The 16,354-nt window shown below is 53.7% G+C and overlaps 3 protein-coding genes across 6 annotated transcripts in view; 1 reads left to right on the forward strand and 2 right to left on the reverse strand.

Annotated features, from left to right (window-relative positions):
• The window catches only part of BORCS8 (BLOC-1 related complex subunit 8), a 28,495-nt gene extending 20,827 nt beyond the window's left edge, over positions 1-7,668 (reverse strand). The window contains exons 1-4 of one of the 2 annotated variants that reach the window (XM_011222463.3): positions 7,519-7,668; positions 5,033-5,145; positions 4,512-4,576; positions 410-520 (exon numbers count right to left, since the gene is read on the reverse strand). In XM_011222463.3, the coding sequence (XP_011220765.1) occupies positions 410-520; positions 4,512-4,576; positions 5,033-5,145; positions 7,519-7,555 (326 nt within the window). In that variant the 5' untranslated portion in view covers positions 7,556-7,668. The remainder of the gene's footprint in view (positions 1-409; positions 521-4,511; positions 4,577-5,032; positions 5,146-7,518) is intronic. The other variant, XM_011222470.3, reaches the window with a different exon arrangement.
• Positions 7,612-13,580, forward strand: RFXANK (regulatory factor X associated ankyrin containing protein). 3 transcript variants are annotated; one of them, XM_019797618.2, is made up of 9 exons: positions 7,612-7,713; positions 9,087-9,281; positions 10,650-10,733; positions 10,886-10,951; positions 11,138-11,238; positions 11,403-11,528; positions 11,915-11,981; positions 12,345-12,425; positions 13,362-13,580. In XM_019797618.2, the coding sequence occupies exons 2-9, from the start codon at positions 9,095-9,097 to the stop codon at positions 13,430-13,432; spliced, it is 783 nt and encodes a 260-aa protein (XP_019653177.1). In that variant the 5' UTR covers positions 7,612-7,713; positions 9,087-9,094; the 3' UTR covers positions 13,433-13,580. The 3 variants fall into 3 exon arrangements, with proteins under 3 accessions (XP_019653177.1, XP_019653173.1, XP_034514008.1); XM_019797614.2 differs by having other exon boundaries at positions 7,628-7,753; XM_034658117.1 differs by lacking the exon at positions 7,612-7,713 and adding an exon at positions 7,928-8,567.
• NR2C2AP (nuclear receptor 2C2 associated protein) lies at positions 13,038-15,037 on the reverse strand. The gene is made up of 5 exons (XM_002912744.4): positions 14,725-15,037; positions 14,490-14,580; positions 14,161-14,266; positions 14,017-14,084; positions 13,038-13,758 (listed from the first exon to the last, which is right to left on the reverse strand). Exons 1-5 carry the CDS (start codon positions 14,760-14,762, stop codon positions 13,642-13,644), a joined length of 420 nt encoding a protein of 139 aa, XP_002912790.1. The 5' UTR covers positions 14,763-15,037; the 3' UTR covers positions 13,038-13,641.
• Between the last annotated feature and the right edge of the window lie 1,317 nt (positions 15,038-16,354).

The following is a 16,354-nucleotide window of genomic DNA, read 5'->3' on the forward strand; positions in this document are numbered from 1 at the left end:
CTGTCCAAGCTGGAACATGTTCCCCAGGGCACCTCTGTCTGCATGGGGTTCAGGCCTCAGCTCCCACCTCCCTTTTCTTCCTTCACACATCTGAAGTGCTCTTGTCTGTTCCGTGTTTACCTGGTTGCTGTGTGCCTCCCCGTGAGACCATGAGCCTACGGGTGTTGGTCACCGCCGTGTCCCCAGTCCCCAGCCCAGGGCCGGGCACACAGCAGAGCTCAGGACTAGGTGCTGAGTGGCCGAACTCTCCTACTACAGATGCCAAAGGATGAGAGGAAGCCACCAGACACCGGGAGATGAAGAAAGGGAACTGTCTAAGGAGTGAGAAGCGGCGGTCCCTGGCTGAACGGCAGAAGTCCTTACAGTGCAGAGGCTGAGAGCAGCAGGAGCGGGCGGTCCCCGGAGCTACCTGTGGCCCTGGGCGGTGGCATTCATGTGGTCCCGGATGCTGATGGCCTGTTTGAGAAGACCCTCCACGCTGCGGAAGTAGATGCTGCTGTCGACGAGGTTCTTCACGGCGCTAAAATGGGAGGATGGACCAGTTGGCGCCGCCCTTCCTTTACCCTCCCCTTCCCGTGCCTGCCGGTGTACCCACCCCACCAGAGGTTGGTGGGGAGTCTACACCAGCTCAGTGCTCAGCAGGCACCTCGGGGATACTGTGGTCCCCCCGGAAGGCTCATCATGGGCTTCAAGTTTAGATTTCCCTGCCATGCCTATATGACATCCATCCAACAGAGCACATGATGGCCAGATACGTTTTTTTTTTTAAGTTTTTATTTATTTATTCACTTAAGGAATCTCTACACCCACCATGGCCCTCGAACTCACGACCCCAAGACCAAGGGTCGCATGGTCTTCCAACTGAGGAAGCCAGGCGCCCCTAGATGCAACTTTTACAACCCTGCTGCTAGGTCACCTGCTGTTCTTTTTGTTGTCATTGTTTTGTTTTGTAAAGATTTTTTTTTTTAAGATTTTATTTATTTATTTGACAGAGATAGAGACAGCCAGTGAGAGAGGGAACACAAGCAGGGGGAGTGGGAGAGGAAGAAGCAGGCTCATGGCGGAGGAGCCTGACGTGGGGCTCAATCCCAGAATGCCGGGATCACGCCCTGAGCCGAAGGCAGACGCTTAACCGCTGTGCCACCCAGGCGGCCCTTTTTAAAGATTTTTTATTTATTTGACAGAGAGAGACAGCCAGCGAGAGAGGGAACACAAGCAGGGGGAGTGGGAGAGGAAGAAGCAGGCTCCCAGCAGAGGAGCCCGACGTGGGGCTCGATCCCAGAACGCCGGGATCACGCCCTGAGCCGAAGGCAGACGCTTAACAACTGAGCTACCCAGGTGCCCCTGTTTCGTAAAGATTTTATGTATTTATTTGAGAGAGAGCGCACGCCTGAGAAAGCACAAGCAGGAGGAAGGGCAGAGGGAGAGAGAGAAGCAGGCTCCCCGCGGAGCAGGGAGCCCGGTATGGGGCTCGATCCCAGGACCCTGGGATCATGACCTCAGTCAAAGGCAGACGCTTAACCGACTGAGCCACCCAGGTGCCCCTAGATCACCTAATGTTTTGAAGAAGCTGTAAGCATGTAAAGATGGCCTCAAAGACATCTTGCTTTCCTCTTAAATAACCTATTCCTGCCTCTGAATGAAGTTTATCAACTCAACTATGAAAAGCTCTGGAGGTGAGTTTGGAATAACTCACCACGGACTGGGGGGGGCGCCACGGCAAAGCTCGTGTTGGTGCCACACTGACGACTGTCTAAGGAAAATGCGCCTTCCGAAGGCACTACAGGAAAATATTTACCAGGCCACTCAGGGCCTTGCTAACTCCAGCAAGTCACCTGCCTAACGTCTGCAGGAAAAATAAAAGTGTCATTTTAGAGCCCTTCTATTAAAGAGAAAGAGATCACTCCCATTCATTATCAGTCAGGGCCCTGTGGGGGAAAAGGCCTGGAGATCAAAGCGGGGGTGGGGGTGGGGAGGGGCCTCGGCCATCACCTGCTCTTTTAGCTCACTCATCTCAGCACCACCAAATGCAGTCACCTTTCTAGTGTTTGTCCACCTTGATAAAAAGCTCACTATTTTAAGTTCCCTACTGAAAAGTTCACCCCAATTTAATAACTACAAATTTTACACCAACTGTTAACACTGCATAAAGCGTTTTCAACTAAATGATAAGGGCTCTTCCGTGTCCGTAAAGGAAACCTGGTCTCTTAGCATAGAGAAATTCACATCTTCCTCAAGAGAAGTGCTCAGCGCTCTGAGAATACTGGCCTCCTGCCCAGCTCAGCATGGCCCAGTGGAACTTTCTGGAACACGGCAGATACATTCTTTATCCACGACTTGCTGCTAAGCACTTAAACTATGGTTATGTGAGACAGAGGAGCTGAATCTTTTAGTTCATTTTGCTGCATTAATATTTAAGAGTGAACAGTCCCCCACAGCCCTGCACTAGAAGGGGCAGCTAGAGGAACTGGGAGAAAGTATGGACTCTGACATGTTCTTCCTTCAACCTGGGCCTTGCTAGTGAGCTCGCAGCTGTCCAGGAGCTGTCTGGAAGTTGTCTGGCCGACGTGAGAGAGAACTCCCCTGCTTCTTTTCTACTCTGCCTTGAGCTAATTAAGGAGGGTGTTTGAGGCCACCATCCTCAAGAAGACGCCATCTGTCCGAGTCGCCTTCTGTCCCAGTGGAGGGGCCAAGGCTGCTGATGGCAGAACACTCAGCTCTGTGCCCCTGGCAGCAGGACTTCCTGTCAAGGAACCTTCGCCCACACAGTAGAAGCAGGCAGGCAAAGCCCACGGTGCCACAGATGAGAACTGCTGGGGTGTCTGGCCTCCACCAAAATGACTTAGCCAGCAAAAGGGCAAGTGACACTTCTAAATAAAACCGCCAGACTCCCGAGGCAAACAGAACAAACCAGGACAGTAAGTATGGTCAGGGGAACCAACAGAAGAGCAGGAGGCAAGACTTGCAAAGGTGCACAGAAACGCTGACTACGGCTTTTTACTCTCTCACCCATCTTTCCCTGGGAGGGCGGGGTGGGGATCTGAAGATTTAGCGAAAGCTCAACACAAACTAAGAAGAATAAGAATAAATGGTCCCCCCAATGTTCACACTATCCACGGTAGCCAAAGCATGGGAGCCACCCAAATGTCCGCTGACAGGGGCCTACGATGTGGTGCCTCTATGCGATGGGATGCCACTCGACCTTCAAGAGGAAGGACATTCTGACACAGGCTGCCCCATGGGTAGAGCCGGGGGACAGCATGCTGAGGGACAGGAGCCAGACACCAAAGACAAATACTGGAAGACTCAATGTATGTGAGGTCCCTAGAATGGCCAGATTCGGAAACAGGAAACAGTGTGGTGGGGAGCCAGGGGCTGGGAGAGAGGGGAAGGGGAGTTAGGGTTTAACAGGGAGAGTTTCAGATTTGCAAGATGAAAAAAATTCTAGGAATGGACGGTGGGGATGACTGTACAGCATTACGAATGTATCTAACACCACAGAACTGTACACTTAAAAAGGTTCAAGGTGGGGGTGCCCGGGTGGCTCAGTCGTTAAGCATCTGCCTTCAGCTCGGGTCGTGATCCCAGGGTCTTGGGATCGGGCCATCGGGCTCCCTGCTCAGTGGGAAGCCTGCTTCTCCCTCCCCCACTCCCTCTGTTTGTGTTCCCTCTCTCGCTGTGTCTCTCTCTGTGAAATAAATAAAATCTTAAAAAAAAAAAAAGGTCAAGGTGATAAATTTAATGTGTATGTTACACAATAAAAAAAATTAGAGGGTACCTTGTTGGCTCCCTCAGTGAGCTTGCAGCTCTTGACCTCAGGGTCATGAGTTCAAGCCCTACATTGGGTGCGGAGCCTACTTAAAAAAAAAAAAAATTGGAAAGAAATAAAAATTTAAGGGGCACCTGGGTGGCTCAGTCCGTTAAGCATCTGCCTCGGCTCAGGTCATGATCCCAGAGTCCTGGGATGGAACCCCGCATGGGGCTCCTTACTCAGCAGGGAGTCTGTTTCTCCCTTTCTCTCCCACACCCACTTGTGTTCTCTCTCTCAAATAAATAAATAAAATCTTTAAAAAAAAAAAAAAAGAAAGAAAAATTTAAAAATAAACAGCCATATTTGTGCTTCGGCCATCTCCTCAAGCTGCTGTCTACCCTACTGGCCAGTCTGTGGTCCTGGCTGTGGGAGGGAAATGCCCCTTGAAGCACTGGCCCTCTGCCCAGCTGACACCTCCCTGAAACCATTATCACCCCTTCCTATGACACATGGAAGGGCTCAGGCCCCAAAAGAAGCCTGCCTGAGGCACATGTGGGTTGGGCAGATGGTCAGGGGCACAGGCCTGGGTTGGAACCCGCTGTGCGGCCAGGTAAGTCAAGATCCACATGCCTCAACTCAGGAGCATTCAGCAGGTGAATTCAGATTCACCAGGCAGCTGGCTGAGATGCCCCTGAATGCCCAAGAGACGACCCCGGGCACAGTGGGACAACGCCGGCAGTGGGGAGACTGCCGTGCTCACCTGCAGGCATACTCCACTGTGTAAACAGCTCCCTGGCTCTGCTCCTCCCACCGCTGCATGTCGGCCTGTGGGGAAGAGGAAGCTGTTATCCAGCGGGCTCCCACCTCCCTCCTCCCAGTTCTCTGGGATGGAACACTTGATCACCCATCACCACGGCCACAGAGACCAGCCCCCTCCATTCTGATCTTTCCTCCTGCAGCATGGGCTTTCTTTGAACACCTGGCTACCATGCTTCAGGGCCTCTGCACTGGCTCTCTCTGCCTGGCACATCTTTTCCTCGGGTCCACAAGCAGTTGCCTCCTTCCTTCTCACCACACAAGTCACAACTCGTGCATATCCTGCTGTCCCCTTCTTCCAAGTCTGTCCACCCATGGCCCCAACCTGTCTCAGTGACCTCGTGCCTCCTTGCCGGTGTCCCGGCCTTGACTCCTCCCCCAACAGCCCCTGCTCCACGTAGCAGGTCCCAGCTCATGACGTGAGGACTCTGGGGGAGGGCAGGGGCAGGGGCAAGTGGGGCTCACCTTATGCTGAGCCAGCTCGGGCAGAGAACGGCGCACGTGCTCCTGCAGCCGGTATAGGGCCACGGACGGCTCGTTGGCCAGGACATAGACACTCTCAGTGAACTTGTCTGTGACTGGATCGAGAATCAACAGTGGGGTAGGGGTGGGGGGGGTGGCAGAACAAGGGGAAGGGCAGCAGAGACACAGAGACAAAGCATAAGACCCTTGACTGCTTAGTCTGTGAGTCCAGCTAGAGCAGTGAGGACTGTTCAGTGTCCCACCCAAGAGCTGGGTCACTTGTGGCCCTGGTGATATGTTGAAGGAGATGGTCACAGAAAAGCCTCACTTATCATGATGTTAACACATCCAGTAGACTCATGATCTTTCCGCTCCCAAGACCACCTGCAGTGAACACTGCTTCTGTCCACTTGGATCCCCTCACATTCCTTTTATCCCAAGGAATGAATCTGAGATTCTTCTTCGGAGGGCCCCACCAGTTACTGGACTTGAAAATGCCTGGGAGCTTAGATTCCTGGATGGCCTTCAGCCATGACTGACAATCAAGCGGTATTAAAGCCCGTGGGCCGTGTGGAGGTATAACTCATCTTCTGAGTTCTCCTTAAGGATCAGGCTGAGAATGTTACCTGACAGCATTCCTTGCTCAGCTTCCTCCCTATCCTGTTTCCCCCTCTTCCCTGTGGGGTTCTCCTGGTCAATTAATTACACACAAATCCTCATGCCAGGGTCTGCTTCAATAAACGGCATTCCTAGCCATCCATGAACAGATCCTGAGGGGTCCACCTTAAAACAAAGTCCAAATCTCATCCACTCTTACCACTACACTGCCCCCACTAGTCCAGGCATAGCCACCTTCCACCTTGATACCAGGTTCAGTCAGTTCCTCCCTGGTCCCCTCTGCCAACAGTCCAATCTCCACACTACCGATGGTGTGAGGTCCTAATGAACATATCAGATATGTCCCTCCCTTGTCTGGAATCCTCCCATGGGAGCCATCAGCATCAAATCACCTAACTTACTATGGTCCGTAAGGCCCTGTATATTCTGCCTGCTGTTGACCTCCCTACCCTCCTCACCCTCCACCCATGGCACAATGGCCTCCTGGCTGTTCCCTGAACACCCCCAGTACTGTCCAAAAGATCTTTCTGAGGTGATTGAAAGGTTCTATAATCTATAGTGTCCAATAATATGGCCCACTAGGCACATATGGCTACGGAGCACGTGAAATGTAACTATTGGACTCACAAACTGAATTTTATTTTTTAAATTTTAACTAAAGTATAGCTCACATACAGTGTTATATTAGTTTCACGTGTGCTAATGTAGTGACTCAACAATTCTATGCATTACTCGGTGCTCACCTATGAATTTTAAATTTTACCTAATTTTAATTAAATACCCACAAATACTGTGATCAGGAGCTGCTATATTGCTGCACAGCTCTGAACACTTTGCCACCTCAGCACCTTTGCACCTGTTGTTCTGCCAGACTCACCCTTTCCTCACTGGCTTCTCTTCATCCCTCCTGTCTCAGCTCAAATGTCACCTCCTGGGCAAGGCCTTTCCTGATCACCAAGCTTAATCAGATGTCCCTTCCACCTCATTTTCAACCTCAGCACATTGTTCATTTCTCTTACACTTAAATTCTCATTCTTTATTAGGTTACATGTTTACAAAACAAAACAAAACAAAATCAAAGCTTGGATTCTTGAGGGCAGGCAGGAGCTTCTCTGAGCCTCAGTTTCCTCATCTGTAAAAACGGAGCGATAATAGCACCCACCTCGAGGTTTGTTACAGAGATAGGAGCCCATGCTATTGCCCAGCACAGCGCGGTGGACAAGACAGAACCCTGGTGTGTCAGGGATTCAAGGGAGGCTGTGCATGAGTCTGGCTAGTGTCAGTTCGTCTAGCTCACTACTCCACCCTCAGTGGGGTAGAGTCCATCCTGCCACCTCCAAACTGTAGGTACTCTTATCTTCCTAGTCCTTCTAGTTTTGAAAATGAGAACAGCTTACACTTCGGTGTTGTTGCGGGGAAGGTAGAATGAAATGTACTTGTGCCTTCTAAATAATTAACTAGAAACAACGTGTGTAATAAAATAACAAAAACCTTTGTGATTTAAAAATAGTTTGTGGCACTTTGTAATTTGTAAATAGTTTAATATAAACCTAGACAAATGTGTAAATATATTAGGGAATAATACGCACAGCAACTGCCAAGTCCCAGGCGCTCTTCCAATGCATTACAAATACCAAGTCATTGACTTCTCACAACAAACCTATGAGGGGCCGGAAGAGACTACTATACACCCCCTTTTGCAGAAAACAAAACCGAGGCACGGAGACTTTCTAAAGGTTTTTAAACTAGTCAACGGCCGAGCCAGGATTCAACGGTAGTTCAATTAGTCCCCCGCGTGCTCCCTCCAAGCCTTTGTCCCCTCCTGCCCTCCGTCGGGTCACCCTTCCGTCCAGCCCGGGGCTCCGCACCACCTTTCTTTCCCTTGAGTTGCATCTCCGGTTCCTCCATAGCTACCGCGGACCGGTCCGAAACAGGAAGCGGAAGCCCGGCGGTGGGGAAGGCTAACTAAACCTCCCTCCGTGAAACCAGACACTGCGCCACTCTAGTTCCGGTATCAATTGGCCCGCATTCCCCACTCCTCCGTGTACCCAGACTGGAGAGAACCCGTGAGTGAGAGACTGGGGAAGGAGGCACACCGGTAGGCGGGTGAGGAAGGGGCGGAGAACCCCTGAAGCTCCAGAAGGGACACCCAGGCTGGGAGGGGCAAGGGCGCCCTCCCTTCCCGAACTCCCTTTTCCGGGGGCAGACGAATTGGGGAAACTCTCCAAATACTGCCCACTTCGGGCTGCATAAACGGCCTTTCTGTACCTTTCTGCTGCCATCAGATTCTTACACATGCTTATAAGCATCTAGGACCGCAAAGAGGGCATTGCTGTGGACGGGTTCAACGGTAATGCCGCCCCTTTAAGTCCTGACGCCCCAACTGCTCCCCGCCCACCGCCTTCCGACCGGAGAAAGCCCCGCCCATCCGGCCTCAACTGGAGCCTAGAGGCACCCTCTGGAAAAGCCTGTGGGCGGAGCTGGGGGGAATGACGGAAGACAGGAGCAATGAAATCCTCAGAGCCCTCTTAGGCTCCACCCATCCCTCCTGACCCGGCCGGGCTCCCTCCGGAGATGCCGGGGCAAGAACGCGCAAGCGCAACAGCACGGCTCGGGCCCCAGCGGAAACCACGCCCCTCCCTCAAGTCTTAAAGGGCCAGAAGCAGCTTCTATTGCTCTCGCCTTTAGGCAATTTTGGGGAGGCAGGGTGCGCAGGCGCAGTGGGGGAGCTCTGGGGTGGGGGTAGCGGTCGCGTATCAAGTTGCTCTCCGTCCCGGCAGAAGAAACCAGGACGCTGAGGGTCCAGGGTCAAGCTTGCTCCCTCCTGTATCAGTTGGAGGAGAAAAGTTTGTGAATTGGGCCCCCAAGTTTTGGGGGACCCGGGCTTGCGGCGTGGGGTGACAGAGGAGGCTCATTAGAGGTGAGTGGACCTCCTGGATCTGTTTGGGAGGGGCCGATGGAGATGGGACCAATCACATCTTTGTTGACCAGTCACTCATTCCGGGGACCCCCCCCCAAAAAAAATAACTACAAAGAACGTTTTTTAAGTTCTGCCTGTGTATCAGGCCCCCAGCTTAGCTGTTCACAAGCATGCTTTGAGACCTCACTTCCCTATTTTATTAACGAGGAAACTGAGGCTCCGAGAAGTTAAGCCCTGTGCCCAAGTTCTCAGCCTATAAATGGAGGGATTTGAACCCAGATACTTGACCCCATTTTAAGTAAAGCTTGTTGTATGTGTCCTTGTGGGGGCGGAGGAGTGGGCCTGAAAAGCAATTGGGACTCTGGTTTTAACTTCCCAGCTGAGCTAGAGTTTAGCCACCCTCACTGTGCAAGTTTGAGTATGCCATTGGTGCCTACTTAATAGGAATTAAGTAGTTACAGGAATTAATTAAGCTGTTGGTAATTATCGTTATCTCTCCCCTTTTGGCGCTTCTACCAGCTTCCCCCATGGAGCCCACCCAGCCTGCAGAGGACCTCAGTGTGACCCAGCAGCTCCCCATCCCAGAATTTGGGGACTCTGAAGACCCTGGGGATGAGGCCCTGGATGGCTCAGATACTGTGGTGCTCAGTCTTTTCCCTTGCACCCTGGAGCCCGGGAATCCTGAACCGGATGCTGGTGCCTCCTCACCTCAGGGTAGGTAGGATATTTCCCCTGGACTCCTGCCTTTGGGATGCAAAGACAATGGAATGTCAGGCCCAAGATAGGACCTCTGTGTTTATGTTCCACTACCTAGGATGTGTCTTCCCTCCCTACCCAGTGAGAAATTGCTTTTATACACACACACACACACACACACACACACACACACACACACACACACGTATAGATGATGGCTAAATCCACATAACATAAAAGTTACTATTTCAACCGGACTTGCATACAATGCATACAATTCAATGGCAGTAAGTACATTCACGTTGTAACCCCCACCTCTGTTGTTGCAGACCATTTCCATCACCCCAAAAGGAAACCCCATCCCCATGAGTAGTGGCTCTCCATCCCTCCTCCCCTGCCTCCGTCAACTACTAATCTACTTTCTGTCTCTATGTAGTCACCTGTCCTGGACATTTCATATAAATGAATCATACATGTCTTTGGTGTCTGGCTTCTTTTGCTCAGCATGATGGTTTTTTGTTTTGTTTTGGTTTAAGTTTTAATCTCTACACCCCACCTGGGGCTCGAACCCACGAGCCCGAGATCAAGAGTCACACGCTCGTCCGACCGAGCCAGCCAGGTGCCCCTCAGGATGACGTTTTTGAGGCTCATTCACATTACAGCATGTGTCAGTGCTTCCTTCCTTTTTATGACCTGATAATAGTCCATTCCAGACGACGTTTTGTTTATCCATTCATCCACTAGTGGACACTAGGATTGTTCCTGTTTTGGCGATCATGACTAGTGTTGCTGCACTCATGGGTATAGTTTTTGTCTGGGCAATTGATCTCAGCTCTTTGCGGTGGATACCTAGGAGTGGAATTGCTGGGTCAGATGGTGATTCTGTTGACCCTAATAAGACCCAAGGATTTCTTTTGACTGGAGTCCTTGAACACCTCGAATTTGGTACCTCCTGGGGCCTTGGTCCCTGCTCTACCCTCCATGTGGAACATTCTTCTCACACCTCTTCCCGGGGCTGGTTTTCTTCAACTCGCCAAGCTCTCAGTTGGTGTCCCCTCCTCCGAGTGGCCCTCCCTGACCACCTTGTCTAAAATGGACTCACCCCTGCCCTCTCCTTCCCGCTCTCTTCTACCTGCTTTTTATAGCTTCTGAACACTTATTTCTCTATTTCTTTCTGACTCCCCAACTTGAGGGGAGGGACTAGGTCATGTTTGCCCAGAATGTCACAGGGTGTAGAGGAGAAACGCTCACCTGAGTATCCAGGAGGGCAGAGTGAGTGAATGGTGGAGTGAGGCACTGTCTTTGGGAGCTCTGGGCCTCCAAGGGCTTTTCTGAAGCCCCAGAGACGTACTGAGAGGACACTGAGGCTCTTCCTCTCTCTTCCAGGAGGCAGTTCCCTGAAGCACTCCACAACCCTGACCAACCGGCAGCGGGGGAACGAGGTTTCGGCCCTGCCGGCCACCCTGGACTGTAAGTGAGCCTCTGGTCCCCCGGCCTCCCCAAGTAGTAGGGCGGGGGTAGTAGGAGTGGCAGGGGCTGAGAGGAGCAACTTGGGATGGAGTCAACTGAGGCACAGAGCGGGGACGGGACGGGTGAGGACTCTGCCTCTCTCTGGCCCCTAGCCCTGTCCATCCACCAGCTCGCGGCCCAGGGGGAGCTGAGCCAGCTGAAGGAACATCTGAGGAAAGGTGTGTGTCCACATGAGTACTCTGGTGTGTCCCTACCTGTCTGACCACACGTGCTGGGGTGTCTGTCTACACATGTGTAACCCCCCCTCACGTCTGACCCCAGCTGCCTGCCCTGTCCCTGCTCCCACAGCATTGGGGAGAGTGGGCAGGGGTACATCCCAGTGGTACCACCCCCCCTCCTGCCAGGCGACAACCTCATCAACAAGCCGGACGAGCATGGCTTCACCCCCCTCATCTGGGCCTCTGCCTTCGGAGAAATCGAGACTGTCCGCTTCTTGCTTGAGTGGGTGCGTCCCAGCCCAGCTCAGGGCTTCTCAGGGCCTTGAGGGCGGGCTGGGGTCTGAGTCTGCTGGTGCCCTGTCTGTAAGCTGGGGGTGCGATGGGTACCCCAGGATTCTAGGGGATGCCCCCACCTGTCCCATCGCCACTTCCTCTGTTCGCCCAACTGCAGGGTGCTGACCCCCACATCCTGGCCAAGGAACGGGAGAGTGCCCTGTCACTGGCCAGCATGGGCGGCTACACCGACATCGTAGGGCTCCTGCTCGAGCGTGACGTGGACATCAACATCTACGACTGGGTGAGGGACCACCCACTGGCCCTGGGCACTTTGCAGGGTACCATGCCTGTTCTAGGTGCTGAGAACACAAGACAGACCCATCCCTGACCTCGCAGAGCTACTAGTTTTGGGGGAGGGGATACGACACATAAACAGGCAGCTGCAATGTAGTGAGTAACATTGGGATAGCAGACACACAGGCTACTGCAAGAGCCCAGAGGTGGCCTACATAGCCAAGGGAAGTCAAGGAGGGCTTCCTGGAAGAAGGGGTATCTAAGCTGAGACCCAAAGGAAGAATTAGGCCAGGTGATGAGCAGGAGGAAGAACCACATTAAATTAGAGGGTTGTGCATGTTGTGAGAATCTGGAAAAGACAATGTTGGTTGCCCTTGCCCCTGCCCTTGACAGAATGGAGGGACACCACTGCTGTACGCCGTGCGTGGGAACCACGTGAAGTGCGTAGAAGCCTTGTTGGGTAAGTGGGAGTAGCAGCTGGCCCCCCAGGAATCCTGAGGGCTGGGGAGGGGTCCAAGCTCTGCTTGAACAGCTCTTGGGATGGGTGGTCACTATCTGCTTTTCCCAGAGGACTGAGCTGGTGATAGGAGATGGTGTCTCCTGTCTTCCTGGCTGTCCGGGTTGAACACCCACACCCCCCATGCCTCAGGGACCCTGGAGGTGGGGATTCTATTGGCTACATTCTTTGGAAAGCTCAGGTTCTCATCCAAACCCACACGGGCAACCAGCAGACCAGTGGCTATACCATGAGCAATCACCGGACCTCCCAAGTCTCCATGCCCCATTCTGGGCTCCCAGTCCCCCACCCCCACCTCCACCCCAGCCCGAGGAGCCGATCTCACCACTGAGGCTGACTCTGGCTATACCCCAATGGATCTTGCCGTTGCTCTGGGATATCGGAAAGGTCAGCCTGAGACATGGGGCAGCGACAGTGTGCTGTAGGCAGGGTGACTGCAGAGGGGTACACAGGCCATCCCTCCAGGATATGTCAGATGCTAGCAGTGAGAGTGTTCCTGTTAGCAAACATCAAGTGCCACTGTGTACCTGGCCTGGGCAACTGCAGGAGGCTGACACTGTCAGCAGCTGGGTTCGTGATGGGATACACACAGGCGCTGGGAGGCCCAAAGGAAGCCCTGGCCCAGCCCCATGATAGGTGGGAGTCAGGGAGGGCTTCCTGGAGGCCCAAGGGGAAGGAGGATGGTGTCCAGGCTGGAGGAACAGTACAGGCAGAGGCCTGGAAGGATGAGGATGCCAAGGAGGGGCCAGGCCACAGTGCACAGGCTCACTAAGGCCAGCCCTCTCCGTGGCAGGAGGTGGGTGTGAATAGGGACCATAGGCAGACCCCAGTTTGATTCTCCACTTCCCCCTTCAGCTTCCCCATCTATGAAATGGAGAGATCCCAATAGAACCAACCCCTTGGGGTCATGGAGGGACTCCTTTGAGTTTTATCCCATTTGGGACAGAAATCATTCCTCATGTCCCCTCTCATCCTTTAATAAAAGTCGCAAGTCACCAATTTTGTTTGGTAAAGATTATTTTTATGACTCTAAAAAGCCTCCCAAAGTGCATTTTTACAAACTACGGGGAAGCTGAGTTTCCTGGTTCGGGTGCCTCAGTCTTCCCACTTGTATTCTGGGAAGAGTATGGATTTCCCCATGTATGAAGTAGGTCCTCCATCCATGTCCCAGGGCTTGGAGATCCCTGTTTGTCCGCCAAGAGGAGGGTGCAGTTCTCACGGTGGGATACCCCAGCTCATCCCCCAGGAAAGTGTACAATTTGGCCGGTGCCTCTGCAACCTCCATTCGATTCATGGCCCACCTTTCCCCTGTCCTGTTTCCAGTGCAACAGGTGATCGAGAACCACATCCTCAAACTCTTCCAGAGCAACCTGGTGCCTGCAGATCCGGAGTGAAGACTGCCTGCTGGGGACTCGGATACTCAGGGAACAAAACAGTTGACCCAGAGCTGGGGAAACCCAGAACTGGCTTCAAAGGCAGCTCCTGGACAGACAGTGGGAGGGGATCCTTCCCAAGAGGAACGAATAAACCTTCTGCGCGTAACCTGAAGGACTTCACTGTGCTTCCCCAAGGGCCTCCTGGAGGAGACGGCTATCCAGTGGTCTCACACCCTCTCCCCCAGCACCCGCAGGTGGTAGATGACTACTCGGCCAAAAAAGTCAGTTGCATCTTCGAATGTCACCTTCAGCTGGTCCACCTCGGCAGCTGGCACAGGGAAGGTGTGAGCACAGGCAGTCAAGGGAAATAGCTCATTATTCCCCATCCACCAGCCCCAGCTCAGACACCACCAGTGTGCTGGGTCACCCAGCAAACCTGAGCCCCTCTGAAGCTCTCACACAGAACAGGTTACCATCAGCTCATTTTACAGATGAAGCAATGGAGGCCCAGAGCCACTTGCTCAAGGTCACACACCAGGGCCTACAGCTTTCAGAGACACAGACCACCAGCCCCCTCCACCCCAGAGGCTCCAGCAGGATATCTGAAGTGAATTGTTGTCCTCAGGGTAGAAGTCCACAATCTTGCTAAGAGCCTCACCCCCCCGGGAACCTGCAGCAGAGAAAGGAGAAGGCTGTGAGGCTGGGGTGCCCCTCCCAAACCCCTACCTTCCAGAGCCTTCCAGTACCTTCCAGGTGGCCCCGGCGACTGGAGAAGCCCCCCTGGAACTGGATCTGCAGCTGGGAGACACGGATGCGCTGGGGAAACTCTAGTATCACCCACTGGGAGAGGCCCTGGAAACAGGAAAACCGAGGCTCACAATCACTTGCCCAGAGCCCTGCTATGCCTGTCTCATTCACAGTCGATGGTGGTGGGGGTGGGAGGCGCTGGCCCACGTACGTTCCCTCCGTGGTCAACTCGACTGTGCAGCTGGAATGCTCCTTAGTTCTCAAGGCACCTCGGACCCCTGCATCTGATTCACAGGAGGGGTGGAGGGGCCAGGAAAAGGTGCCTCACCTGGTCTGAGTTCCAGCACGTCTCCTCATCCTGGTCGAACAGATGTTTCTTTCCAAACTGCCGGGTGTTGCGATTCAGCACTGAGCTCACCCTGGAGGCACGAGAAGAGGGGCTGAGCCCAGTGCCGAAGCCCCGCCCACCAGTGGGCCCACCCCCTCCTCACGTCCAGCTTCCCTGGCTCTTAACCCGGGGTTCAAGGGCCCCGTCCGCCGCTGCCCGCCCCCCAGGTTCTCACCTGCTCACTGTCTCTGGACAAACCAAAGAGTGGGTCATCTCGGCTCCACAAAGCCTCACACGGCTCAAAGCTGACTTCAGCCGGTGTGCGAATCCCGGCGCCAACACAGCCACAGCGGCCCGACCTTGACCACGCCTGAGTTTGCAAGGGTTTCAAAGAAACTGCCAGTGACCCGAAGCCAGACTTTCACAGCAGGTTCAAGGAAGGGAAACAGGTTTCCTGTGGGGTTCGGGAGGTTGCTCTGGCTCCGAGCCTCAGTCTCTCCGCGAACAGCTCGGAGATCCAAAGCGAGACCCGGAACCACGAGGACACCGCGCAGGCGCAAGGTGATTCAGACCCGCCCAGCCTGCGCTCTCGGGGCAGGATGTCCTTTGAGCCCCGCCCCTCTGTGCCCGCCTCTTAAAGGGCCTTCATCCAGTGCTTAAGTTCCCGTTGGAGCTGGAGGAAGAAGGCAGGCACCTAAAACGTTGTGTGCCCAGTGTGTAGGGGGCACGGTCTCTGGTGCCTGTGGGTACAGAGCACTGGTTTTGGAGTCTGAGAGACTTCCTATAATGACGTCTTCCTACCTGGGGAAGTCCGCCAAATCCATTCTGTACCTGCTAATGCTGCCTCACACCTCACTGCCTCCCAGGGACCAAAGGAAGAGCAGAGAAAGAGGCCACGGCATCTCCTGTACAGTGAATCTTCACCAACCTCCCGTGTCCCAGCTGGAACGCAGGAAGCTTAGCCTCCAAATCTTTCTTCCCAGTATATGCTGCCTGGGACAGGTTTCATGGAACGGGGGCAGGTGAAGTGGGCTTTGAAGGATGAACAGGGGTTTACCCAACCAGATCGCACAAAGGCTAAAGATTTGGTTCCCTGATTCACTAAAGGCCTCGCTCCCTACTGCCCAGCCCTGTGCTGGGTGGTGCTGGGGACTGTAAGGAGCCTCGGTTCTAGCCCCCCACCTGAAGAGCCCCCAGTTTGGCTAAGACACATGTGGCCAGGGCTGAGCCAGAGGGAGAATAAGGCTGGGAGACCGGGGGCTCTACCTGGAGGGAGGGCTTCCTAGGAAAGGGGATACTGTCTCTGTACTTTAATGGGTGGGCAGGAATTATCAGGGTAAAAAAAAATGGGGGTAGATTTGTCCAGGCTAGGAGAACAACGTAAGTAAAGGCCTGGTTGGGTGAAAGACCATGATTTTGAATAAAATATATGGAGCAAGATCCTGCTGAGCCTGAAGGTGTTTGAGAAAGGGCAGGACACCATCCCATCTGCATGAATGGAGGGTTCTGAGACAGATCAGCCACTGGCAGGGCTGCAGGTTCCTGGCTCTAGCTGAATGGTCTAGAATCCAGCCCCTTTCTTCAAGGGCTAGGGGAATGGTTCTCTTGGCATCCTACTAGCATCGTCCCAAGCCCACTCCAGGAGGGGGAGTAGCTGGCTGGGAAACTGGGACACCAGCGGAAGGGCCGCCCCATCAGCCCCTGCCTGCCAGGACTTCCTGCATTCAGTCATGGCCTGGTGTCATCTAGACCTGGCTCTGTCGGTCTCAGGGCTGGGGCCAGGACTGCGGATGGCAGAAAAGACCTCTTTACTCGCAGAGGAAGGTGGGAAGAGCATGGACCCTGGAGGGCCCAGATCCAGTTCA

Source organism: Ailuropoda melanoleuca, chromosome 4 (genome assembly GCF_002007445.2).
Source record: "Ailuropoda melanoleuca isolate Jingjing chromosome 4, ASM200744v2, whole genome shotgun sequence".
Lineage (NCBI taxonomy): Eukaryota > Metazoa > Chordata > Mammalia > Carnivora > Ursidae > Ailuropoda > Ailuropoda melanoleuca.